This window comes from Thamnophis elegans, chromosome 7 (assembly GCF_009769535.1).
Source record: "Thamnophis elegans isolate rThaEle1 chromosome 7, rThaEle1.pri, whole genome shotgun sequence".
Classification (NCBI taxonomy): domain Eukaryota; kingdom Metazoa; phylum Chordata; class Lepidosauria; order Squamata; family Colubridae; genus Thamnophis; species Thamnophis elegans.
This window is the reverse complement of record NC_045547.1, coordinates 2,038,571-2,066,116: the sequence shown is the minus strand read 5'-3', so window position 1 is coordinate 2,066,116 and position 27,546 is coordinate 2,038,571. Positions and strand designations below refer to the sequence as shown.

General features: G+C 50.6%; 1 protein-coding gene across 1 annotated transcript; it reads left to right on the top strand.

Annotated features, from left to right (window-relative positions):
• Nucleotides 1–1,680: 1,680 nt before the first annotated feature.
• LOC116511873 (filamin-C-like) lies at nt 1,681–26,344 on the top strand. The gene is made up of 20 exons (XM_032222132.1): nt 1,681–1,864; nt 1,977–2,000; nt 3,232–3,479; nt 7,965–8,064; nt 9,531–9,671; nt 10,979–11,107; nt 12,288–12,461; nt 13,471–13,632; nt 14,156–14,359; nt 15,276–15,428; nt 15,676–15,798; nt 16,839–17,081; nt 19,035–19,304; nt 20,003–20,140; nt 20,326–20,441; nt 21,654–21,792; nt 22,474–22,650; nt 23,246–23,464; nt 24,923–25,132; nt 25,984–26,344. The coding sequence occupies exons 1-20, from the start codon at nt 1,753–1,755 to the stop codon at nt 26,169–26,171; spliced, it is 3,270 nt and encodes a 1,089-aa protein (XP_032078023.1). The 5' UTR covers nt 1,681–1,752; the 3' UTR covers nt 26,172–26,344.
• Nucleotides 26,345–27,546: the final 1,202 nt, after the last annotated feature.

The window sequence follows — 27,546 nt, the reverse complement described above, 5'->3', positions numbered from 1 at the left end:
CCTCCGTTGGGTTCAGTCCGTTGGAGACTCGCTGCTGTAGAATTGTCCAGCTGGGTGGCCTTCTGGGTGACCCAGATTGCAATCTCCAGCATTCCCAGCCACAGGGTGTCAGGGATGGGAGTTGTAGTCTGATTGATCTGGCTTCTGACTCTGCAGAAGCAAGGTGCTGAGGTCCTTTCGGGGTTATAGGGAGCCCTGGGTAGAGGCCCAACTCACATCACCTGAATGAATGAATGAATGAATGAATATGTCAGGGTTCCAAATAGCATCCAAAATTAAATCAGAGTCCAAGGCAATGTATTGCTCAAAGTCCCAATTTATGAAGAGAGCCATGTTGGCACATCTAGGAAAACCCGAATCTGAAGGCTTCCCAGATTTCCCCACCCAGTTGAAAGTTCAAGATCTTGCCCCCCACCCCCGCACCCACAAGTCCACCCCACGGTCCAATCTCCCACTACCATGCTGGCAGTTCCACCCATCCAGATCCGGTCAGGTGCAGAGACAAAGGATGACCTTGGCTTTCTAGGAAGAATGTTGTTATGGCTACATCGCATCTCACTCCGTACAATCCCCCCTCCCATTTTCCCACAATAGAAAATGCCTAGTAGAATAATAGAAAGTGTGGGAGGCCTGAGATCCAGCAGAAAAGATTTGCTGCAGGCCTGACAGAATGACTATGTCCCCTCCCCAACTTGAAGGGTCCTTGGCTGTGGGGGTGGGGGGAGAGGAGAGGCCCAGCCAGATCCTCTCTGATCTCACAGATTCTACCTCTTTCAGCCCCTTTAAGATCCGGGTCCTTCCTGCTCACGATGCCAGCAAAGTCCGGGCCAGCGGTCCAGGCCTCAATGCTTCGGGCATCCCTGCCAGTCTCCCAGTGGAGTTCACCATCGATGCCCGAGACGCTGGTGAAGGCTTGCTCACCGTACAGATCTTGGTAAGTGTTGTGGGGACAGACGGGAGCCCTGGGGTGGTTTGGAGGAATTCTGTTAGTCCTGGGTGTGGCAACAGAGAAATGCCCTTGGGGAGGTGGTGGGTGGGTGGGTGGGTGACAAGGGGCTTGGGATCGTCAGCCCAAATGCTGGCTAGGGAAATTCTGAAATCCCCCCATCTTAAAGTTGCTGAGGTTGGAAAATAGCAATAGCAATAGAAATAGCAGTTAGACTTATATACCGCTTCATAGGGCTTTCAGCCCTCTCTAAGCGGTTTACAGAGTCAGCATATCGCCCCCAACAACAATCCGGGTCCTCATTTTACCCACCTCGGAAGGATGGAAGGCTGAGTCAACCCTGAGCCGGTGAGATTTGAACAGCCAAACTGCAGATAGCAGTCAGCTGAAGTGGCCTGCAGTACTGCACTCTACCCACTGCGCCACCTCGGCTCTTGTGGGGTCATCTTCCTTTTATCTGACCATTTCGAGGCTCCTTCCTCCTCTCCTCTCCCCAGCCCTGCCTTCTAGGACCATTCTCACCTTCCATCGCACGTTGACCCAGTGGTGGGATTCAAATGATTTAACAACCGGTTCTCGGCCCTCATGATTTCTTCCGACAACCAGTTCATCAAACTGCTCAGAAAGTGAACCTCCGGTTCTCCCGGAGTGGTGCGAATGGGCTGAATCCCACCACTGGATCGACCTTTGACCAGACCTTCTGCTTCTTCCCCCAACCCTCCCCCTAGGACCCCGAGGGAAAACCCAAGAAGGCCAACATCCGGGACAACCGAGACGGGACCTACACAGTCTCCTACGTCCCAGACATGACAGGCCGCTACACGATCACCATCAAATACGGCGGCGATGAAATCCCCTACTCGCCTTTCCGCATCCACGCCTTGCCCGCCGGAGATGCCAGCAAGTGCCTGGTGACAGGTAGGTGGTTGCAATTCTTCCTACCTGGAGAGGCCACTTTCTTGGGGGGGGGGGAGGCAAGAACGGTTTCTGATAAGGATGCTGATGTCTGTCTCTGTCTCTCTGTCCACAGTGTCCATCGGAGGCCACGGACTGGGTAAGCTTTGGCGCGGGCTGCCAGAACATTGTCAGTTGTCCCATCGTGCGCCCTAACATTTTGGAGCTCCCTTTTACTCGGGAACAATGAAGTTCTGGAGGGTCTCTTTGCAAAAGATGGGTTTCCAGCTTCTTCCGAATATACTTTATTTTCCATTTTCATAACATACAATAGCAATAGCAATAGCAGTTAGACTTATATACCGCTTCATAGGGCTTTCAGCCCTCTCTAAGCGGTTTACAGAGTCAGCATATCGCCCCCAACAACAATCCGGGTCCTCATTTTACCCACCTCGGAAGGATGGAAGGCTGAGTCAACCTTGAGCCGGTGAGATTAGAACCGCCGAACTGCAGATAGCAGCCAGCTGAAGTGGCCTGCAGTACTGCACCCTAACCACTGCGCCACCTCGGCTATCACATGTATACTATTACATAGCCAATATCCTATTATATTATATTATATTATATTATATTATATTATATTATTATATTATATATTATATTATATTATATTATTATATTATATTATATTATATTATATTATTATATTATATTAAGTAGAAATTACATCAGTTCCTCTTGTCATCAACACCCAAAAAGATAACAACCCATTATTAGCTCTTCTGCTCTCCATACACCTCTTTCTTCTACCTCTCTCCAACTTCCTATTTTCCCTCCATCATCCTTTTCTTCTCTACTTCCCCTTCCTTTCTACTGCTCCTCTCTCTACAATCCACTCCCCCTCATTTTCAGCATCCCAGTCGCAATGATTTTCGGTGCAATTTGTGGTCGTTCAGTGAATCTGTTATACTCAAAGAGGGTTTGTTGGTCGTCCTCCCCCCCCCGGAAACTGGTGCTTATTTTCAGTTTTCAAGAAAAAAAAAACATCCATTGGATGTAATGGATTCATTTAATGACCAACACATTCGCTTAACCATTGCTGTGTTCATTTAACAATGGCGATGTTCGCTTAAGCTTACACTGAGAATATATCTGCTGAACGAAACTCCACAGTGGCGACAGGGAAGGGCATCTGGCCATTCAAACACTCTGCTAGCTCCATTCAGTTGCCCACACTCCACCCCCGCAGGAGATTAGGCGTTAAAAGAAGAGGATAGGCTTTTAGTAGGATGTCTTCTTAAAGGGGAGCTTCACCTGTAGACTTGGTCTTAAGGGCTGGACAGGTGCGGCCTCTGGGCTTGGCTGCAATCATCGTCTTCCTTTCTCCGTAGGAGCTTGCCTTGGTCCCACCATCCAGATTGGAGAGGAGACAGTGATCACGGTGGACGCCAAGGCCGCCGGGAAGGGAAAAGTCACCTGCAAGGTCTCCACGCCCGACGGGGCCGAGCTGGATGTCGACGTAGTGGAGAACCACGACGGGACTTTCGACATCTATTATACGGCTCCCGAGCCTGGCAAATACGTCATCACCATCCGTTTCGGAGGCGAGCAGATCCCCAACAGCCCTTTCCACGTGGTGGTGAGTACAGGATGTGCCCAGACAATTATATCGCGGAAATGTTGGAAAATGCGGAAAAGCCCACGGAACAGCGAATGCTGGCTGGGGAATTCTGGGAGTTGAAGTCCGGACATCTTCAAGTTGCCAAGGTTGAGAAACACTGAGTTAGACTTATATACCGCTTCATAGGGCTTTCAGCCCTCTCTAAGCGGTTTACGGAGTCAGCATATCACCCCCACAGTCTGGGTCCTCATTTCACCCACCTCGGAAGGATGGAAGGCTGAGTCAACCTTGAGCCGGTGAGATTAGAACCGCTGAACTGCAGATAGCAGTCAGCTGAAGTGGCCTGCAGTGCTGCACTCTAACCACTGCGCCACCTCGGTGCCACACATGGTAGACATCTCAGGTGGCCAAAAAGTATTGGGGAAAAGATTAAAAATTGGTTGGAGTCGATAACAGGAGTCCAAATTGATTGGAAACCAGATGTGTCCCGATTAGGAATAGCGACGACCATATATATATATATATATATATATATATATATATATATATATATATATATATATATATATATATATATATATATATATATATATAATGTGTTTTTTTATTTGTGCTGATAAATAAATAAAGATAAATAAAGATAATAAATAAATATTTAAATATAAATAAAATATAACAAAGGCAACAGTAAAAATATTGGGTTTCTGTCGTGATGGACTCTTGTGACGAGCCGATTGACAGATGATGGAAGCAGTTAGCTTCCTCCCATAATTGGGGCTTACCAGGGGTTGTAAAAATCTAATATTTAAAGTCACAACCCCTGGTATGCCCAAATATGGGAGGAAGGTCACACTTCCACTCTCTGTCTTCGGCTCGTCACAAGAGACCATCCAGACAGAAACCCAATATTTTTTACTGTTGCCTTTTTGTTACATTTGTTATATTTATGCTGATAAATAAATAAAGGGAGACTAGTATAGATCTATTTCAAGCTATTTAGCTCTCATCAGCTAGCCATACCCTATGTTGGGAAGGTTCGATTCCCAACATAGGGTATGGCTAGCTGATGAGAGCTAAATAGCTTGAAATAGATCTATACTAGTCTCCCTTTATTTATTTATCAGCATAAATATAACATATATATATATATATATATATATATATATATATATATATATATATATATATATATATATATATATATATATATATATATATATGAGACTTTGCATTTAATTCTACACATAATTACGGCGGCGAGGATTCCTTTGGCTCAGAAATGGAAAAATAAACTGATACCAAATTTAATTTAATTTAATTTATTAGATTTATAGGCCGCCCAATCCCGGAGGACTCAACAAGGATGAAATAATATGAAAGGTTCTGGACTGGGCCGAGATGGACAAATTAACAAAAGAAATTCAGGAAGGAAGAGACAGAACATTTCCAGACATGGGGGAAATGGTATAGGTCAGGGGTCGGCAAACTTAAACACCCAAAGAGATATTGGGACCCGTTTCCCACAGAAAAGAAAACGCCGGGAGCCACAAAGGTCCTAACCGGAAGCCCCCTGTTCAATTCTGGAGCTGCTGACCGGACATTCAGTTCCCCCACCATAGAGTCTCCTCCTAGCGCGACGTCCTTTTTCCTCTACCTGTCCTAACCGGAAGCCCTATCAATTGTGGAGACAACTGGAAAACCCTCTCCTTACCATAGAGTCTTCCCCTGGCGCACTGTGCTTCTCTTCCCCCCCCATCCCGGAAGCTCCTCTCAAAATTGTGGCGCCGACCACTGACAGAGCCGCAGCAGAGGGAGGAAAGAACCACATGCGGCTCCAGAGCCAGAGTTTGCTGACCCCTGGTATAGGTGGCTGGAGGAAAGAAAGAAAGATTAATAAAAAGAATCTAACAAAGTTAAAAACTAGAAGGAGGATTTTCATATATATAAATACTCAAGAGAAATTAAACTTATCAGAGGTGAACAACACCCAGGGCTCCTCTGGCTGTGTTTGGGGGCCCACCCCACAACTGTCCATCTCTATCCCAGCCGCTGTCCGATGCAGCCAGGTTGTGGGGTGAAAAGGGCTCTCCAGATGCAATCAGGACCATCCTCTGATGTCTCCCTTGCTTCCCGCCAGGCCTGCGACTCCATTCCTCAGGTTGACCAGCCCTGTGAATCCAACCAGCTTCACCAGCACTTCCCGATGCGCCACCCTGGTGGCTTCTCTCCACACTGGGTACCAGGACTGGGTCCTTCCTTACCTTTGTCTCCTCTCACCGTCTCTCTCTCTCTTTCTGTCTCGGAAAGGAGGGTCCCCCTCCCCCCCATGTCCAAAGCCAAGAGGGTCCTCAGGATACAATACAATAGCAGAGTTGGAAGGGACCTTGGAGGTCTTCTAGTCCAACCCCCTGCCTAGGCAGGAAACCTACACCACTTCAGACAAATGGCTATCCAACATCTTCTTAAAGACTTCCAGTGTTGGGGCATTCACAACTTCTGGAGGCAACTTCTGTTCCACTGATTAATTGTTCTCACTGTCAGGAAATTCCTCCTCAGTTCTAAGTTGCTTCTCTGCTTGATTAGTTTCCACCCATTGCTTCTCGTCCTGCCCTCAGGTGCCTTGGAGAATAGCTTGACTCCCTCTTCTTTGTGGCAACCCCTGAGATATTGGAAGACTGCTATCATGCCTCCCCTAATCCTTCTTTTCATCAAAGTAGACATTCCCAGTTCCTGCAACCGTTCTTCCTATGTTTTAGCCTCCAGTCCCCTAAATATCGTTCTTGCTCTTCTCTGCACTCTTTCGAGAGTCTCCACATCTTTTCTACATCGTGGCGACCAAAACTGGATGCAAATATTCCAAGTGTGGCCTCACCAAGGCCTTATAAAGTGGTATTAACCCTTCAGGTGATCTTGATTCTCTCCCTCTGTTGATGTAGCCTAGAACTGTGTTGGCTTTTTTAGCAGCTGCTGCACACTGCTGGCTCCTATTTAAATGCTTGTCCACTAGGACTCCAAGATCCCTTTTCACAGTTACTACTATTGAGCAAGGTACCACCTATACTGTACCTGTCCATTTGGTTTTTCTTGCCTAAATGTAGAACCTGACTTTGATGTGGCGGAAGGAATCAAGAAGGCGACCACAATGTGCCGTTGAAGCTCTGCCAACTTTTGATGGGCAACACAGAGAGCTTCCGTTGCACGCCTTCAGCCGCCATCTTGAGTGTTTTTGGCCACGTCCTGCAGATGCCCCTGGCCAAGGCCAAGCTCCAATCTGGGGTTTTCCTCAAACATTTGTCTTCTCCCTCCCTCTTCCCAGAGGTCTGATAGCATGAGATAATAGCAGTCTTCCAGTATTTGAGGGCTGCCCCAAAGAAGAGGGGGTCAACACATTTTCCAAAGTCCCTGAAGGCAGGACAAGAAGCAACGGATGGAAACTCATCAAGGAGAGAAGCATCCTAGAACTAAGGAGAAACTTCCTAACAGTGAGGACAATTCACCAGTGGAACAGCCTGCCACCAGATGTTGTGGGTGGAAGGATGTTGTGTGGGTGCTCCATCACTGGAGGTTTTCAAGACGACAACTATTTGGTTTGGGACAGGGGTGAAATCCAGCAGGTTCTAACCAGTTCTGGAGAACCAGTAGCGGAAATTTTGAGTAGTTTGGAGAACCGGTAAATACCACCTGTGGCTGGCCCCGCCCCCCATCAATTCTCTGCCTCCTGAGTCCCAGCTGATCGGGAGGGAATGGGGATTTTGCAGTATCCTTCCCCTGCCACGCCCACCAAGACATGCCACGCCCAACAAGCCACGGCCACAGAACCAGTAGTAAAAAAAAATTGAATTTCACCCCAGGACAGGACCGCGTTTCACCTTTACGACCATTATGGCATCCCCATGGCTTCGTGATCAATATTCACACTCTTAGCAACTGACTCGTATTTATGACGGTTGCAGTGTCTTGGGGTCCACTTCGGCCACCCACAACGTCCGTGGGGGATGCCGGATTCACTTAACGACCATGTTACTAAGCTAACAAGGGCAGGGATTCACTTAACCAACATGGCACGAAAGGTCGCAAAATGGGTCAAAGCTCACGCCACAGCTGCCTCGCTTAGCGATGGAAAATTTGGGCTCGGTTGTGGTCGTAACTAGAGAACTACCTGTGCAGTGCCTAGCTGACTGCAATGGTAGAAGTCCAGCTGTTTTGTCAAGGCAGGGGCCACTAATCCTGGATGCCCCCAAACGCCCTTTCAGTGTGTCCTGGACTCTGGGTTTTTTTTGGGGGGGGGTCATTGGTCTCCTTTCTTCCAGCCCTGTTTCTTCCAGCCTCTGAACCCCAATATTGTTTCGGCTTCCAACACTTTCTTTTCAGTTTGCCTCGCACTTGGGGTGCTCTTTCGATCTCTCTCTCTCTCTCGGGCCCCTTCCTTCTCTATCTGGACTTAGTCTCTCTTTCTTTCCCCCCTCCACCCTCCCCCGTTTCCTCTCTTCCCCTCCACGCCAGGCCACGGATGAGCCCGTCGCCCCACCGGAGAGCGTGGACGCCATGCTGCGGCCTTTCAATCTGGTCATCCCCTTCGCCGTGCAGAAGGGAGAGATTACAGGTAGCCTGTCCGTCCATCTGGGGATTGGGGTGTAAAGGGAGGGGGGGACCACGGTGTGGAAGCACAGAGTGGAGGTTTTTTTGGGCGGGTGGAGCCGCCTTGTCTTGGAATCACTTCTGAGTTTCTGCATTATAGGTAGTCCTTGAGTTACAAACGTACGTTTAGTGACTGCTTTATGGTCACCTATGAATAGAATAGAGAAGAGAATAGAAGAGAAGAGAATAAGAAGGGAAGAAAGAATAGAATAGAAAATTAATAGAAGAGAATAACAGAGAAGAGAATAAGAAGAGAAAAGAGAATAGAACATAAAATAGAATAGAGAAGAATAGAATAAAGTAGAATAACAGAATAGCAGAGAAGAGATAAAAAGAGAAAATAGAATAGAACATAGAATAGAAGAGAGTAGAAGAGAGTAGAAGAGAATAGAAGAGAAGAGAAAAAAGGAATGGAATAGAATAGAATGAGAAAAGAGAAGAGAATAGAAAATTAGCAATAGCAATAGCAGTTAGACTTATATACCGCTTCATGGGGCTTTCAGCCCTCTCTAAGCGGTTTACAGAGTCAGCATATCGCCCCCAACAACAATCCGGGTCCTCATTTTACCCACCTCGGAAGGATGGAAGGCTGAGTCAACCCTGAGCCGGTGAGATTAGAACCGCTGAACTGCAGATAACAGTCAGCTGAAGTGGCCTGCACCCTAACCACTGCGCCACCTCAGCTCTCTTTGCATTCTTAGGGTGGGGTTTGTGGATTTCACACACACACATACACACACACACAGACACACACACTCCTCCCACAAGTGCATTCTGGGAACTGCACAATGAACCATTGTTGAAAACCTGCATTCCGCTGTTCCATTCCTTCCCAGGATGCATTTGGAATATTCCGTAGCATTTGGAAGCATTGATTTAAAATAGATATATATATATATATCTGGGAAACAGAGCTCTAGGGCTGGCTGGGGGGTTTCTAGCTGGCTCCTTTGAAGGGGGAGGGGGAGAAAAGGTGGGGCAGCCAAAAGCAGACAGCCAGGTAAATCTTGCCAGCCCCACCCACCTCTAGCCCCGCCCAGGTTTAGCTCCTCCTCCCTCACCTGCCGCTTCCAATTGCTGTACAGCAGCCTTCCTTCGACTCTCGATAGATAGATTGAAGTCAGCCCAGAAATGGGCTAGGTTACCGAACTACAACTCCCAGCATCCCTCACTGTTGCCCGACTGGGATGCTGGGAGTTGTAGTTGGGGGGGGGAGGTTTTCCCCCCACACCTGGCTAGTCCCATTCTCAGCCCAGAAGTGGGAAATGTTTCCGAACCACAACACCCAGCATCCCTCACTTCGGCCAACCTGGGCTGCTGGGAGTTGTAGTTTGGGTAGGTTTCTCACGCCTGGCTAGTCCCATTCTTCGGGATGGAAGTCACCGTGGTTTGGGGGGGGTCTCATCCACCTGTTTTCTTCCTGCTCTGCAGGGGAGGTCAGGATGCCTTCCGGCAAGACGGCGCGTCCACACATCACGGACAATAAGGACGGGACAGTGACGGTCAAATATGCCCCCACCGAGAAGGGGTTGCATGAGATGGACATCAAATATGACGGCAACCACATTCCAGGTGGGCATTGGTGGAAGAGACAGCGAACGGGGTCAGGTTGATTCCTGGGGAGCGTAAGCGCCTGCATTCACACAACGTGCTTTACCCAGGTTCTGAATTCACCCGTTTTCTCAGTTCGTGCCCTGCACACAGCCAACAAACCAACCAGGCTGGGCTAACATTCGCTACCCGAGCGTCTCAAGAGCCAACCCAACTCGTGTTAGCAGGTTGTGTGAATGCAGAGCTAGGTTTGGCAGTGCCCTGGGCAAGTAAGCAGGTGGTATGAAATCAGCTGCTTTGGACACCGGTCAAAATGCTTTACAAGGCGCTGAAAATTGAGCAGTTTAGAAGTTTAGAATTTAAGTTTAGATCAGTGTTTTTCAACGTTGGCTTTAAGATGCGTAGACTTCCTCCCAGAATTCTCCAGTCATTTGGGCCCTTGTCACCTCAAGGCTGGATTATTGCAACGCGCTCTACATGGGGCTACCCTTGAAAAGCATTCGGAGACTACAGCTAGTCCATTGCGAGACCGCCTACTGCCACATACTTCCCAACGGCCGATAAGGTCCCACAGGGTGGGCCTCCTTAGGATGCCGTCAGCCGGACAGTGCTGGCTGACGGGGCCCCGGGAGGAGAGCCTTCTCTGTGGCTGCTCCGACCCTGTGAAATCAGCTACCCCCAGAGGTCCGGACGTCACCCACCCTCATGGCCTTCAGAAAAGCTGTTAAAACCTGGCTGTTCCGCCAGGCCTGGGGCTGTTGACCTTATTATGTAGGGTCCAGCCCCGATCAGAACGTATGCGTGTTGGGGAATTTTTATTTATTTATTTATTTATTTAGTTTTCTTGTTCTTTGTAAGCCGCTCGGAGTTCCCCGGGATTGGGCGGCCTATAAATCTAATAAATTGAATTGAATTGAATTGAATTCTGGGAGTTGAAGTCCAGCCATCTTAAAGCATGCTGGCTGGGGAATTCTGGGAGTTGGAGTCCACCTCTCTTAAAATAACCAACATCAAGAAGAATGAAAAGCACACTATATCTGGGTGCACACGTTACGTTAAACCCACTTTATTAAACTCTAGTTTGTTAAACAAAATAGATCCTCTTTAAGTGGAAATGTGGATGGCCGCTTGCCAGAGCCGCCCCACCAGTTCCCACCCTGATCAGGCGCCTAGACAAGATGACCTCTAAGTTCCCCATCCAACTCCAGGACTTTCAGAAAGATTGGCTTATTTCCCACAGCTCCTCCTTGCCCCCTGTCCGAAAACGGCAGGCTGCCGAGGATTATGGGATGGGCCCCTGAGTCCATTGCTTTTTTCCCCCCAAACAGGCAGCCCCCTCCAATTTTACGTGGACGCTATCAACGCCCGCCACGTTAGCGCCTACGGACCGGGGTTGAGCCACGGCATGGTCAACAAACCCGCGACCTTCACCATCGTCACCAAGGACGCCGGCGAAGGTGAGTCCCCTGTAGCACTTGAAAATAAATCAGGAAGACTGGAATTCTCAGGGTCTGTCCGGCAAGAACGGATGCTTATCAACAGGAAATAGGCATGTGTAAAGTTTGTATAGCAATTATGGGCGTGGCACGACAAAAGCGCACCCGATTAAAGTGCGTCGCTGACGTCATCAGCAGCGCGACAACAGGGACCGCGGAGAAAAAAGGGCGCTTTAAAAAGCGCTTTGAAAGCAAGCCGATTCACGTTAAGGTTAGGGTTAGGGTTAGGGTTAGGTTAAGGGTTAGGTTTAGGGTTAGGTTTAGGGTTAGGTTTTGGGGGGTTAGGTTTAGGTTTAGGTTAATTTTAGGTTTAGCGCTCACAGCGTGCTTTTTTTCGTCGCGCTGTGATGACGTCAGGTACGCGGTTTCGTCGAGCGCGCTTTAGTCGAACGCGGTTTTGTGGTGGAACCTTTATGGGTAGTTAGACAACTTGCAGAGACCTTAGCTAAAAGTTAGGGATGGCCTGCAGCCAATGAAACCCCTGTTAGGGAACTCCTGGAGCTTTCATTAGCCAAGGCTCAGGAATGGGACAGCTAGAGACCAATAGAACCAATTGTAGAATGATTGCTAAAATGTTTATTGGAGGGTATTTCTTGTTCTCGCACCTTGTCCCGCCTTCTCCTTTAGTGAAAATGTCTGATGCTTCCTTCATCCTTTGTTCTTGGTTCTTGGCCTTTTGACCAGGAACCCTTTTCCTTCCCTTCCCAATGAAAAGCAATCAGAAAACCTGCACCTCGTCTCTGGCGCCCATCATTGGCTTCGGCACCAGGCTCAGTCAGACCCGAATTGAGGGCAACAGAATGGTCCTAAAATAGGGCAAAAGTCACTTAACCACTGTCTCCCTTAGGGAAAATGGGGATTTTGTGGTCGAGGGCTACCTTGTTCTCTGCCTGTAATACAGGAATCTTCCCAGACTGCTAAATTCACCCAGGAAAGGTCAGATGAAGCTGAAAGGCATTCGGTGGAATCAGATCTTGCCCTCTTGTGTCCCCGTAAGGATTCCAGGCTAATTCCCCACTTGACCCCACCTCCACCTCTACCCCAAGGAAGCAGACAAGGAGCACCTTTGCTCTCATCCTTAATGAGGATTACAACTAGTCTTCCCTCTTGAAGCTAACCAGCCTCTCTGCCCCTCCCACAGGAGGCCTGTCCCTGGCCGTGGAGGGCCCGTCCAAGGCCGAAATCACCTGCAAGGACAATAAAGATGGCACCTGCACCGTCTCCTACCTGCCCACCGCTCCTGGCGACTACAACATCATTGTCCGCTTTGACGACAAGCACATTCCTGGCAGCCCCTTCACTGCGAAGATCACAGGTGAGCCCCCTGCCCCCCCTCCCCACAACCTCGGCTGCTTTTATATTTAATTCTTATTTCCTTTCCTTTCGTTATTTTATCACATTTCCTTATTTTATTTTACTTTACTTTACTTTATTACAGTATTGTATTGTATTGTATTCTTTTATTATATTTTTATTTTTATTATTTCATTATTTCATTAGTTTATCGGTTTATCGGTTTATCGATTTATCGATTTATTGATTTATCAATTTATCAATTTATTGATTTATCAATTTATCAATTCATTATTGATTTATTAATTTATTGATTTACTGATTTATTTATTTATTATTTTATTTGTTTGTTTATTTATTTATTATCTGACTGATTTATTGATTTATTGATTTATTGATTTTAATTTTCTTTCATAAAACATATGAAGAACGGTTGCAGGATCTGGGTATAGCTAGTCTAAGAAAGAGAAAGACTCGGGGTGACATGATAGCAGCCTTCCAAATACTTGGAATATTTAGAACTAATCAAGGAGAGAAGCCACCTGGAACTAAAGAGGAATTTCCTGACAGTGAGGACAATTCGCCAGTGGAACTCCTTGCCTCCAGGAGTTGTGGGGGCTCCATGACTGGGGGTGTTTAAGAAACGCCTGGACGGCCATTTGACTCAAATGGTATAGGGTCTCCTGCTTGAGGAAGGGGTTGGACTAGAAGACCTCCAAGGTCCCTTCCAACCCTAATATTCTGTTGACTTCAATGTTACAGATGTTTGTTCAGAATTAACATTGTAGCACCCTATTAATCAGTGGGACAACTTGCTTCCAGAAGTTGTGAGTGCACCAACATTGCAGGTTTTGAAGAGGAGACGGGACAACCATTTGTCTGGAATGGTGTAGGGTCTAAGTGGGGTGGGGGTGGACTAGAAGACCTCCGAGGCCCCATTCTCACTGGGAAAAGGCAGTCGTTCTAATACTTCAGGGAAGTCTTAAACCCCTAAAGCTGACCGCTTCTCTCTCGCCCTTCTTCTGGCCCAGGGGACGATTCCATGCGCACCTCCCAGCTGAACGTGGGCACTTCCACCGATGTGTCGCTGAAGATCACCGAGAGTGACCTGAGCCTCTTGACCGCCAGCATCCGGGCCCCGTCCGGGAACGAAGAGCCCTGTTTGCTCAAGCGCCTGCCCAACCGCCATATCGGTGAGCCATCTTTTGCGGTGACGGACACGCAGCCGTGCAAGGAGGAATAGCCTCTGCAGCTGCAGAGAGATTACAAGCTGTGCAAACCAGGAAGGCAGCCAGAGGGGCAGCAGAGAGACAGAAAAAGAAGCCACCACTGGCTCTTTGCTGCTCCTAGTGGACATTGGGAGTTCTGCAGTCAGATCTGGTATGCCTAAAAAGAGAGTAATAACAGAGGAGAGTAGCTCAGGATTGAAGTGTTGGGGTCCTTGGTGCTCTCTGAGCTTGGTAGTTTTCTTGCAGACGTTCCATTACCACACCAGGGAACATCATCAATGCTAGAAGGGAGTGGGGTTTCTGGTGGTGGTGGTTCCCAGAATTCTCTGGGAGTTCCCTTCCCTTCCTCCCTGGCAGTCTGTTCGATTTGATGAAAAAAACTCCTGGCTTTGGTGAAACTTCTCCTGGGGTTGCCAACTGCCCCAAGGCCCCCCCCCCTTTGCCCTGGTCCTGCACCCCCTTCATTTCGCCCTCTGTCTCTCTCCAGGGATCTCCTTCACCCCCAAGGAAGTTGGGGAGCACGTGGTGAGCGTCAAGAAAAGTGGCAAACACGTCACGAACAGCCCCTTTAAGATTATGGTGGGACAGTCGGAAATCGGCGACGCCAGCAAGGTTAAAGTCTCTGGTAAGGGGCTGGTGGAAGGACGCACCTTCGAGATGTCTGAATTCATCGTCGACACCCGGACCGCAGGTGAGGAAAGGGAGGTTGTGACAAAGATTGTGAGGCTGCCAACATAGTAAAAACTGTGAAAAGGGATCTTGGAGTCCTAGTGGACAACCACTTAAATAGGAGCCAGCCGTGGGCAGCAGCTGCCAAAAAAGCCAACACAGTTCTAGGCTGCATCAACAGAGGGAGAGAATCAAGATCCCGTGAAGGGTTGATACCACTTTATAAGGCCTTGGGAAGGCCACACTTGGAATATTTGCATTCAGTTTTGGTCACCACGATGTAGAAAAGATGTGGAGACTCTAGAAAGAGGGCAGAGAAGAGCAACAAAGAGAATTAGGGGACTGGAGGCTAAAACATACGAAGAACGGTTGCAGGAACTGGGTAGGTCTAGTTTAATGAAAAGAAGGACTAGGGGAGACATGATAGCAGTCTTCCAATACATCAGGGGCTGCCCCAAAGAAGAGGGAGTCAAACTATTCTCCAAGGCACCTGAGGGCAGGACAAGAAGCAATGGGTGGGAACTAATCAAGGAGAGAAGCAACTTAGAACTTAAGGAGAAATTTCCTGACAATGAGAACAATTAATCAGTGGAACAACTGATTCCACCCATCCAGTTCCGGCCAGGTGCAGAGACAAAGGATGAGCTTGACTTTCTAGGAAGAATTTTGTTACGGCTACATATCATCTAACTCCGTGTAATCCGATAGCAGACTTCCAATATCTCAGGGGCTGCCCCAAAGAAGAGGCACCTCCTAGGAGTTAGATGAGGCTCCCTGGAATTCAAGGGAGGTGGCACTTAGTTTGCTTGTGGCTACGTAAGGGATGCTAAGCTGGTTCCTCATTTCGCCCCCACTCCCAAATTCCCTCACTCCCACTCCTTCTCAACAAGCTGATATTCAAAGCTTGCGGGGAGAATAAACTGAGTTATGGGTTCCAGGCTACGGGGGTCTCGGCCTGTCCATCGAGGGTCCCAGCAAAGTGGACATCAATTGTGAAGACATGGAAGATGGCACTTGCAAAGTCACCTACTCGCCTACCGAGCCCGGAAATTACATCATCAATATTAAGTTCGCCGATAAACACGTGCCAGGTATGTCTGTCCGTCTGTCCCCGGCTTCCTCGTCCCAACCTGTGGGCGAATTTCAAGTTTCTAGCTCTCAGGCTGAAAACTGGGGTGGAGGGTGGGGAGATTAGGTCAGTGTTTCCCCACCTGGGTGAGTTTAAAGACTTCAACTCCCAGGATTCCCCAGCCGCAGCAACCCTGCGTCCTTCAGCTGCCGGCTGGGACGGAGGCTCCAGGCTGTTGAGATAACCACTAGCCTTGCTGACCCTTTCAGGAAGCCCCTTCACTGTGAAGGTGACCGGAGAGGGACGGATGAAGGAGAGCATCACTCGCCGGCGCCAGGCGCCCTCCATCGCCACCGTGGGCAGCACCTGTGACCTGAACCTCAAGATCCCAGGTAAGGAGGCAGCTGGAAACTCAGGTGCTCCAGAGATTGGCGCTGAGTTAGGAGAAGCTGGGTAAATTTGGGGCATCTGCCCCCAGGAGGGAATCCTTTGAAGGCTGGGCGGTCCAAGGTGGCCCCACTCCAAAGCTATGGGCATCCCCCAACCTCTTTGTCCCACTTTCTAACTGGCTTCCTCCTCCTCCTCTTTTCTCCTTCCTTCCTTCCTTCTCTTCCTCTCCCTCCACCTTGTTCTCCTCTCCCTCCCCCTTCCTCCTCCTCCTTTCTTCTTCCTTCTCTTCCTCATTCTTCTACTTTCCCCTCTTCTTCCTCCCCATCCTCTTCCTTCCTGCTCCTTCCCCTTCTTCCTTTCTCCTTCTCCTTCCTCCTCCTCTCCATCCTCCCCTTCTTCCTCCTCCTCTTTCTCCTTCCTCCTCCACCGCTTCCATCCTTCTCCTACCTCCTCTTCCTTTCTCCTTCCTTCCTTCTCTTCCTTGTTATCCTCCCCCTCCCCTTCCTCCTTCTCCTCCCTTCTCTTCCTCATTCTTCTTCTTTCTCCACTACTTCCTCCCCCTCCTCTTCCTTCCTGCTCCTTCCCCTTCTTCCTTCTCCTCTTCCTTTCTTCTTTTCCTCCCTCCTCCTCTCCTTCCTCCCCTTCTTCCTCCTTTTTTCCTTCCTCCTCCACCTCCTTCCTCCTCCATCTCTTCCTTTCTCCCTCCTTCCTCCCCCTCTTCTTTCTCCTCTTCCTCCTTCCTCCTCTTCTCCTTCCTCCCCTTCCTCCTCCTCTTTTTCCTTCCTCCTCCACCTCCTTCCTCTTCCTCCTTCTCCTTCCTTCTCCTTCCTCCTCTTTCTTCTTCTTCCTCCTCCTCTTCCTTTCTCCTCCTTCCTCCTCCCCTCCTTCCTCCCCTTCTTCCTCCTCCATCTCCTTCCTCTTCCTTTCTCCTTCTTCCCCCTCTCCTCCTTCCTCCTCTTCCTCCTTCCTCATCCTCTTCCTCCTTCCTCCTCCATCTCCTTCCTTCCTCCCTCCTACTTCCCCCTCGTGGCTGCTGGCGCAGGGAATTGGTTCCAGATGGTCTCGGCCCAGGAGCGTCTGACCCGCACTTTCACACGCAGCAGCCACACTTACACTCGCACCGAGCGGACGGAGATCAGCAAGACGCGCGGCGGGGAGACCAAGCGCGAGGTGCGGGTGGAAGAGTCCACGCAAGTGGGCGGGGACCCCTTCCACAACGTCTTCGGCGAGTTCCTCGGCCGCGAGAGCCTCGGCTCCTTCGGCAGCATCGCCCGGACCCAGGAGGGTGCGTGGGCCTCGCCGGTGTGCCGTGCGCTCGCTCGCTTGTGCCCGTGGGCCTTGCACCCCCAGGGAGCATGGGGGGGAGGACACAGCGGTGTGTGAATTGCATGCCAGCCTCACTCAGGCAGGAAGAGGAGCTGGACTGGCACAAGGGCTTCCCCACTGGGCTGGAGGTCAATGTGAGGGGTGGGTCAGAGCCACACGAGAAGATTCCCCCGGCTTTGTCTCCTTGGAATAGTTTTATCTCTCCATTCCGAGTAATGCTTCTCTGCCTTGGCAAGTTTAAGTGGGGTGGACTTCAACCCCCAGAATTCCCGACTTCAACTCCCAGAATTCCCAGTTTCAGCTCCAAGAATTCCAGACTACAACCTCTAGAATTCTGGACTTCAACTCCCAGAATTCCTAATTTCAACTCTCAGAATTCCAGACTTCAACTCCCAGAATTCCAGACTTCAACTCCCAGAATTCCAAGCTACAACCCCTAGAATTCTGGACTTCAACTCCCAGAATTCCTAATTTCAACTCTCAGAATTCCAGACTACAACCTCTAGAATTCTGGACTTCAACTCCCAGAATTCCCAACTTCAGCTCCCAGAATTCCCAGTTTCAGCTCCAAGAATTCCAGATTTCAACTCCCAGAATTCTAGACTTTAACTCCCAGAATTCCAAGCTACAACCCCTAGAATTCTGGACTTCAACTCCCAGAATTCCTAATTTCAACTCTCAGAATTCCCAGTTTCAGCTCCAAGAATTTCAGACTTCAACTCCCAGAATTCCTAATTTCAACTCCCAGAATTCCAGACTACAACCCCTAGAATTCTGGACTCCCAGAATTCCCAACTTCAACTCCCAGAATTCCCAACTTTAACTCCCAGAATTCCATAGCCAGCAAACTTAAGAATTCTGGGAGTTGAAGTCCACACTGCTTAAAATTGTCCAGATTGGGAAAGTGGTTTCCAATTTGATCTGATCAACCCATTGGCTAAGCTGAAATGTCCCAAGCGCTTTAAAAAAAGCCCCAAGTTATTGACCATGTAAACACAGCTAGTCCTCGAGATACGACCGTATGCGAGCCTGGCGATTGCGGTTCTAAGCCGTGACAGTTGTAAAGCAGGTCACCACGTCCCCGGATCCTATGGGATGGCTTTTTTCATGACGGTCGTTAAGTGAGTGAAAGTTGTGAAGTGAGCACCACCGTGGTTAGCCAAACCCACTGTCCTCCGAGTTTTCGCCAGAAATTGGAAGCAAAATGCTGCTTTACAACACAACCGTCCCAAATTGTGGTCATGCCACCCGAGCAGGGAGGACAATTTGCCAGTGGAACGCCTTGCCACTAGAAGTTATGGGTGCTCCACCACGGGGGGGGGGGCTTTAAAGAAGAGATCAGGCAGCTATTAGTCTGGAATGGTGTAGGGTTTCCACCCTTAGTAAGGGGTTGGGCTGGATGACCTCTGCGGTCCCTTCCAACTCTGCTATTTCACATTCGATATCTTCTATGCATGCTGCTTTTGGGAGTGCTGTGTTTTTGTCCAACAGTGTCCCTTTTGCTAAACGTTGACTAAACACCCCTCCCCACAAAAGATATTTAATCAAGATAAAAAGTTTGCCTCTTGTTTGTGAGTGAATCCTACTAACGTTTGAATCCCTTCCGATTTCTGCTCCTGTGTGTTTTTGGCACTGGTGGGAAATTATTTGACGTGTCTTTCAACACGGAATGAAGGACAGGCGTGACGAAAGTTGGGAGGTCCAAGAACCCAGCAAAAAGCTCCCCCCGATGTCGGAACCCCCCCCCCCAGAAGCCCTGAAGTCTCGGCCTTCTTGAGGACTAGAAGCATGTTTGAAAGAGACTGCATGGCTGGGGAGGAAGGGAGGTGGGGGGCTTTTCAAGGGGTGGGGGTGGATAGCCTTGTCCGGCTTCACCGCCTGACCATCCTGTGCTCTTTTCTGTCCCTCACAGGGGAGGCCGGACTCCAAGCCATGACCGCTCAAGTGACTAGTCCCTCGGGAAAGATAGCCGAAGCGGAGATCATCGAGGGAGAAGACAGCGCCTACTCGGTGCGCTTCGTGCCCCAGGAGATGGGCCCGCACACCGTCAACGTCAAATATCGGGGGCAGCACGTGCCCGGCAGCCCCTTCCAGTTCACTGTGGGGCCGTTGGGGGAAGGGGGCTCCCACAAAGTCCGCGCAGGGGGGCCTGGCTTGGAGAGGGGCGTGGCCAGCGTGCCAGGTAAGGGTGGCATCATCCTCCTTCCTTCTCCCTCCCTCCTCTCCCTCTCCTCCTTCCCTCCCTCCCTTTTCCCCTTCACTTTCGCCTCTCTCATTCCCTCCGTTCTCCTCCTTCCCTTTTACTCCTTCCTTCCCTCCCTCCCTCCCCTTTCTCCTTCCCTTTCTCCTTCCTTCTCCCTCTCTCCCCTCCCTCTCTCCTCCTTCCGTTTTTCCTTCTTTCTTTTCTTCCTCCCCCTTTCCCCCATCCTCTCTTTCTCCTCCCTCCATCCCTCCCTCTCTCCTCCTTCCCCTTTTCCTTCTTTCCTCCTTCCCTTTTCCCCTTCACTTTTACCTCTCTCATTCCCTCCGTTCTCCTCCTTCCCTCTTACTCCTCCCTTCCCTCCCTCCCCTCTTTCTCCTTCCCTTTCTCCTTCCTTCTCCCTCTCTCCCCTCCCTCTCTCCTCCTTCCATTTTTCCTTCTTCCTTTTTTCCTCCCTCCCTTTCCCCCTTCCCTTTTGCCTCTCTCATTCCCTCCGTTCTCCTCCTTCCCTCCCTCCCCTCTTTCTCCTTCCCTTTCTCCTTCCTTCTCCCTCTCTTCTCCTTTCTTTTCTTCCTCCCCCTTTCCCTCCTCCCCTCTTTCTCCTCCCTCCCTCCCTCTCTCTCCTCCTTCCCTTTCCCCTCCCTCCCTGACTCTCTGCTGACTCCCTGCTCTCTTCCCAGCTGAATTCAGCATTTGGACCCGAGAAGCCGGGGCTGGGGGTCTCTCCATAGCGGTGGAGGGCCCCAGCAAGGCCGAGATTGCCTTTGAGGACCGGAAGGACGGATCCTGCGGAGTCTCGTACGTGGTCCAAGAACCAGGTAGCTATCGGGATACTTTGGGGTCAAGCCAGGCCCAAGTGCCCAGGGCCTACAACGATTTTAAAACGAGGTCAAAGTTGGGCTTTTGAGAAAGCTCAGAGGCTCCTTCCTTCCTTCCTTCCTTCCTTCCTTCCTTCCTTCCTTCCTTCCTTCCTTCCTTCCTTCCTTCCCCTCTCCTCCGCCAGGTGACTACGAGGTCTCCATCAAGTTCAACGATGAGCACATCCCGGACAGTCCATTTGTGGTCCCTGTGGCCTCGCTCTCGGACGATGCCCGGCGCCTAACCGTCACCAGCCTCCAGGTAGCCGATGGAGGAGAAGGGTTGCAGCTCAGGGCTGAACTGGGGGGTCCTGGGGGGTCTCTGAGCTGGGTGGGTTTTTTTGGCAGATGTTTCAATGAGGCAACTAGGGTACATCATCAGTGCTAGAAGGAAGGGAGGCAAGGAGGAAGAAAGGACTGTGGGGTCCTTGGTTCTCTCTGAGCTTGGAGGTTTTCTTGCAGATGTTTCATGGCCCAACTAGGGAACATCATCAGTGCTAGAAGGGGGTGGGGTTTGTGGAGAGGAGGAGGAGAAAAGGGAAGGAATAAAGGGAAGGGAGAAGGGAAGGAAGGAAGGAAGGAAGGAAGGAAGGAAGGGCTGTGAAAACCCTTGATGCTCTCTGAGCTTGGTGGTTTCCTTGCAGATGTTTCATGGCCCAACTAGGGAACATCATCAGTGCTAGAAGGAAGGGAGGCAGGGAGGAAGAAAGGACTGTGGGCTCCTTGGTTCTCTCTGAGTTTGGTGGTTTTCTTGGAGACATTTCATGACCAAAATAGATAACATCATCAGTGCTAGAAGGGAGTGGGGTTTGCAGAGGAGAAGAGGAGGGGGGAGAACTGTGGGGTCCTGGGTGCTCTCTGAGCTGGGTGGTTTTCTTTCAGACATTTCATGACCCAGCTAGGTAACATCATCAGGGCTAGGAAAGCAGGGGGGTTGTGGAGAGGAGGAGGAAGAAGGGGAGAAGAAGGAGAAGGGTTGGAAGAGAAAGAGATGTGAAATCAACGCATAATGAATAGATAGAAAGTATAACAAAAGGAGATGTTATATATTTAGAAAGTAATAGAGTTGTGAATATTGTAGATATTATAAAAATGAGTAGTTGACATTTCGTCTCAGGATCCAAGTGGGTAACACAATCAGTGCTGGAAGGGAGAAGGGTTTGTGGAAAGGAGGAACAGGAAGGGGAGGAGTATGAGGAGGGATGTAAGAGAAGGAGAAGAAGGGAAAGAAGGAGAGGAGAAAAGTGGAGGAAGGAGGAGGAGTGATGGAGGAGGAGGAGAAGAAAGAGAAAGGGAGAGGGACTTATAAAATGGGTCGGGTTCACTTCACAAACGTCTCACTTAGCAACAGAAACGTTGAGCCTTAATTACGGCCGTATGTCAAGGACTACCTGTACCCTGGCAGGAAGCTGGGGGAGGTTGGCGCCTGGTACGGGGTGTGAATCTAACTCGGTGCTGGGGTTTGTTTTTTGAGGGGCAGGAAACTGGCCTGAAGGTGAACCAGCCGGCTACCTTCGCGGTGCAGCTGAACGGAGCTCGCGGCGTGATCGATGCCAAGGTCCACACGCCCTCCGGCCTGGTCGAAGAGTGTTACGTCTCCGAGTTGGACAGCGGTGCGTGCCAACTTAGGGTGGTGGGGGCACCGGGGATCCCTAGAGAGAGGCTTTCTCGTGGACCGATGGGGACGGGGTTTCGTGCACCTCCTGCATCCCACGGATGGGCCTTCACTTCTTTGTGCGGAACGGTTTCCGGCATGTCGCGGCCAAATGCCGGTTCCCAGACCTGGCATTGGGGACCCCTGTGTGAGACTGTCGTTGCAAAGTGAGGCCGTCCAGATACATTCCCTTCCCGCCATCTTCAGCACCCCCACCCCCATTTTTTATTAGCTTAGAACAGGGGTGTCAAACTTAAAGGCCGTGGGTCGGATTCCAGCCCGCAGGGTGCTTCGGTCTGGCTTGGAAACAGCCACGGGCCGGCCCACGGTGCCTCTGCCCATCAAAATAGGGTGCAGAGAGGCCACGCGTGTCCCCCTGGGCTCTGTTTTTTACACCCACCCTGCAAGGTGAGCCAGTCGCCCGAGGAAAACATACCCGAGGAAACCAGGAGGCTCCCCGAAAGTGTCCGAATATCCTTCCCAGGTTCTGGGTGACGCCAGGTGCCCACCCTTAAATTGGGGAGGGGGCTTTAAAAAGTAGTTGGGAGAGCCAGGCTGAAAGATATTAGGGGGTTCGAGGCTGGGGGCTTCCTCCCAGAGACCCGATTGCTGAGCTTGACCTGTTGGATTTCTCCCCCAGACAAATACGCCATTCGCTTCATCCCCCACGAGAACGGGGTCCACTCCATCGACGTCCGGTTCAACGGGAGGCATGTCCCGGGCAGCCCCTTCAACATCCGTGTGGGGGAGCAGAGCCAGGCGGGAGACCCCGGGCTCGTCACGGCCTACGGCCCCGGCCTGGAGGGAGGAACCACAGGTAAGGCCCTGCCAGGTGGGGTGGGGGGAAGGCAGGGCTCTGGAAGAGAGGCAGCTCTGGCTGGCGGAGCCATGAATAGCAGAACCTCCCTCAAGTTCCCTTCCCTTCCTCTCCTTCTTCCTCCTCTCCTCTCTTTCCTTCCTTCCTTCCTCCTCTCCTCTCTTTCCCTTCTTTCCTCCCTCCCCTCCTCCTCTCCTTCTTCCTCCTCTCCTCTCTTTCCTTCCTTCCTTCCTCCTCTCCTCTCTTTCCCTTCTTTCCTCCCTCCCCTCCTCCTCTGCTTCTTCCTCCTCTCCTCTTTCCTTCCTTCCTTCCTCCTCTCCTTCCCTTCTTTCCTCCCTCCCCTCCTCCTCTCCTTCTTCCTCCTCTCCTCTCTTTCCTTCCTTCCTTCCTCCTCTCCTCTCTTTCCCTTCTTTCCTCCCTCCCCTCCTCCTCTGCTTCTTCCTTTTCCTCTTCCTTCCTCCCTCTCTTCATTTCTTCTTTCTTTCCTCCCACCCACCCTCTCTCCCCCTCCTTCCTTCTCCTTTCCCTTCCTTCCTTCCTTCCTTCCTTTCTCCCACTCCATTCTCTTCTTTTTGCTTCCTCCTTCCCCCGGCAGGGGTCTCCTCCGAGTTCGTTGTGAAGACCCGAAATGCAGGCTCCGGGGCCCTTTCGGTCACCATCGACGGGCCCTCCAAGGTGCAGATGGACTGCCAGGAGTGCCCCGAGGGCCACAAGGTCACTTACATGCCCATGGCGCCTGGCAGCTACCTCATTTCCATCAAGTACGGGGGTCCCCAGCACATCGTTGGCAGCCCCTTCAAAGCCAAGATCACGGGTGAGTGAAGCCTTGCAGCTGGGCAGGTTTCAGGGCCCTCTGCGAGGGGGGGGGAGAACACTGACCCCCCCTCCTCGGCCAGCATTCCCACAAACCCCCTCCCCAAAACCTTGGTTCTGGGTGGGTGGGGGTAGATCTTCAGTCCGTGCCCAGAAACACACCACACTTTGCATGCCTGGATACGACCCCCTTAAGCCGCCACTGTATTACTTGGATATGTTTGACGGCCGTTTTGGCCTAGCAATGAGGGCTAGAAACCTGGAGGATGCGAGTTCGAGTTCCGCCTTAGGCATGAAAGATGACTGGGTGGCCTTGGATCGATCACTAGGAGACGCGGGAGTTCCAGTTCCACCTTAAGCGCGAAAGCCGCTGGGTGACTTCGGGCCAGTCCCCCCCCACTCTCTCTCAACCCTACCCGCCTCACAGGATTGTTGTTTGCTGATGATCTGATTATATTCCTGCAAGACACCCCCCCCCCCAAAATATATATATATACCTTTCTCCCTGGCTCAGCTGATAAGGAGAGGAACTCTGTGGCTTAATGGTTAACACATCTGCCTAAGATGCAATACAGCCCAGGTTCGAATCCCAGTAAGGGTATGGCTAGCTGATGAGAGCTAAATAGCTTGAAATAGATCTATACCAGTCTCCCTTTATTTATTTATCAGCACAAATGCAAATACAATATATATATATAGAACATTTGATGAGGAAATGAGAAAAAAAGGTCAGGACTTAAGGTTGGGAATCCAAGGCTGGTTTTTAGGCTCGGGGAAAAAGGTTAAATATTCCGGGGGTTCCATTGACGAACACAAAATTGTTTCAGAAAGGATTATGGGATGATATTTAAAAAATCCCTTGGCTTGGAATGGACATTGAAAGTAACAAGATGGCTAAAATACCTGCATATCTTAAAGACCATTCAAACGAGAGATATAAACTGGAGTGGAAAAGATTTTATTTATTTATAAAATTTATTTATAAAATTTATATGCCGCCCAATCCCCAAGGACTCCAGACTGATGGATTGGATGGAAGATGGACTGATTACACTCAAAATAAATATGGGACTAAGAAATTCCAGATAGCTTATGATTAAAGAGCAGGAAGGATATAAATTGTCTAGAGTTAGCCTAGCAAGCAGGAGCTAAAGCTCAATTGAAAGACGTTATTAACTATCTCTTTTTTTTCTTTTTAAGTGTATTTTAGATTGTTTTTGTTAAAGATTTATACTGGGAAGTCGGAGGAAGGGGGAAGGTTGGGGGGAGGGCGGGAGGGAAGTAAATATTTGTAAAAGTTTGTTTTTCAAAATATCTCATTTAAAAAAAACACAACATCCCTTGGGTTTTTAATCTAAGACTTCAGCCGCCATCCCATGCACGACCCGCCTGGGGTCTCCCGCTGGGAAGACGGCCCCGGGTGACCGTCCCCCCCCCCCACTTCTCTCTGCCCCACCAGGTCCCCGCCTGTCCGGTGGGCACAGCCTCCACGAGACCTCCACGGTGCTGGTGGAGACGGTCACCAAAGCCACCTCCTCGGTGGGTGGCAGCTACAGCGCCCTGCCCAAGTTCTCCTCGGATGCCAGCAAGGTGGTCGCCCGGGGCCCTGGCTTGACCAAGGCCTTCGTGGGCCAAAAGAACACCTTCACCGTGGACTGCAGCAAGGCAGGTGGGTATCCTGGTGCCAGGCGGGCTGAGGAGGCGGGGGGGCGAAGGGCTGGCACGGAGGAGGACGGGGGGGGGGGCACCTTGGTGTCTTCAGAACTTCAGACCTGGCTCATAAAACCTTCTTTCTCGAGTACTTTTCCAAAATGCCATCCATTGGTGGAGGGGGGGGGCATACCTGGTGAACAAATCGCCCTCAACTTACGACCGCAAGTGAGCCAAATTTTTATGTTGCTAAGCGAGAACCCTTGGCTCAAGTGAGTTTCGCCCCGTTGTGCGACCTTTCCTGCCACGGTTGTGGGAGTGAATCGCAGCGGCTGATAAAGGAGCAACATGGTCGTTAAGCGAATCAGGCTTTTCCCGTTGCCTTGGCTTGTCAGAAGATTGCAAAAGGGGAATTGAATGAACCCGGGACAGTGCGACCGTCGTAAGTCTGAGTCATCTGCCAAGTGTCCGACCTGGGCCATAAATATGTCATCAATACGAACCAGTTGCCAGGTGTCTGAATTTTGACTAAAAATAATAATAATTGCAGGTTTTTTGGGTGGGGGGTGTGTTGTAACAGTCCAATGGTCGTAACAGTGAAAAACGGTCGTAAGTCACTTTTTCCAGCCCCGTTGTCACGTTGAACAGCCACTAAACGAACCACCCGGAGTCCTTCGGGATTGGGTGGCCTATAAATTTATTAAATACTTAAATAATACTTAAATACTTAAAACCATAAGCAGAGAACCACTTGTGTCGGTTGGCTGTTTGCCTGGAGTGGCACAGGGGCTTCCTTCCTGAGCTCGGGGGCTGGACTAGAAGTCCTCTGAGGGGCCGCTTGTGATTCTGCCGTTCTGTCCTTCCGCGCAGGCACCAACATGCTGATGGTGGGCGTCCATGGGCCCAAGACCCCCTGCGACGAGGTCTACGTCAAGCACATGGGAAACCGGGTGTACAGCGTCACCTACACCGTCAAAGAGAAGGGGGACTACATCCTCATCGTCAAGTGGGGGGACGAGGGCGTGCCCGGCAGCCCCTACCAAGTTAGCGTGCCCTAGGAGGGGGACGCAGCCCCACCCACCCCCCCTTGGCCCCACACCACCCTCCCCTGCCCAGAACTGGCATCTTCCACCTGCCCAGCAGTGACCAACGGGGGGAGCGATGGAGAAAACGCAACTCTCGGACATTCGTCGGCCTCGCTGAGTTGGACTTTGGCCTTTTGGGGTTTCTCCAGGCGGATCGGGGACCGGGAGGGGGGTGGCGGGGGTGGGAGGGGGATGCCCTTTGAGCTGGGGAGGGTGCAGGGGGCCCAGCGAGGCCGGTCTGGGAAGGGGGAGAGGAAGGGAAGTTGTCGTAGGGACGGAGGATGCTTGCAAGAGACACATGGGTACCTTCTACTGCTCGGGAAGTTTCTCCCTGCCTGGCATTAATTTGGATTTACCCAGAAAACCACAACCGCAAAAAAACGGGGGGGCTAGTCCTCAGCCTGCTCTGCGTAGGGGGGGGGGTCAATCTAGATGACCTTTACTTAGGGAAAGTGACTTTGGTGACGTAAGAAGTGATGGAGGAAGCGGAATCCAGGAGTGGCTCCCAAACTCCTGCTGGATTTGAGGGGGAGGGCTGAGGGGGCACCCCCCAAGCGTGCCCTTCCCCCACCCCCCACATCAAGGTGGAACCAAGGGATGTTGAGTGGAGGGCGCGAAGAGAAAAAAAATAAGGACGAGTGCGGGTCAAATGCAAAACGCATCTTGGCATTTCCCAGCAGCCGTGTTCCCGTTAAAGATGGTGGGCTGGGCTTTGGATTCGAATCCAGAACCTGCTCTCCTGAAACACTGCAAGGGCTCGGGACTTTTTAAAGCGGCTGCCTCTTTTTCCTGGAGTCGCACAGCCGCCGCTGGATCCCTGGGGGACAAAAAGGAGGCAGCTGCTTTAAAAGGCCCCCTAGGGCGGAGGAGACCCCGCAACGCAACTTCCAAGAACCAGATCCAAAGTCCCCCCCCCGAATCTTCTGCCCGCAGCTTTTTGGTTTCAACTGGTTGAGTTGTTTCCCTGTGAAGAGGCTAAAGCTCAGGAGGTTTCTGTTTCTGTTTTTTAAGAAAAGGAGGAAGGAGAAAATATAGATATATATATTAAAAATGTGGGGAAAAGGGGAACACGGATCTGGGCCCCAGTGGGCAGGGGAGGGGGCTTTCTCTCTCTCTCTCTCTCGCTTTTTTCTTTTCTTTTTTTAAAGTAAAGTGTTTTGAGGTTGTGTGTTCACTGAGGCTGGGATGGCATCACCACGAGGAGCTGTGGCTAAATCCCAGCATCAACCTCGCACCCAACCGGCCTGTCCCTCAGCAATAAAGTTTACTTGCTTTTAAAAAAATCAGCATTGTGGTGTTTTTTGGGGGTGGGGGGTGGGGTAAAGCCCTCCTTCAATTCCCTCCTCCC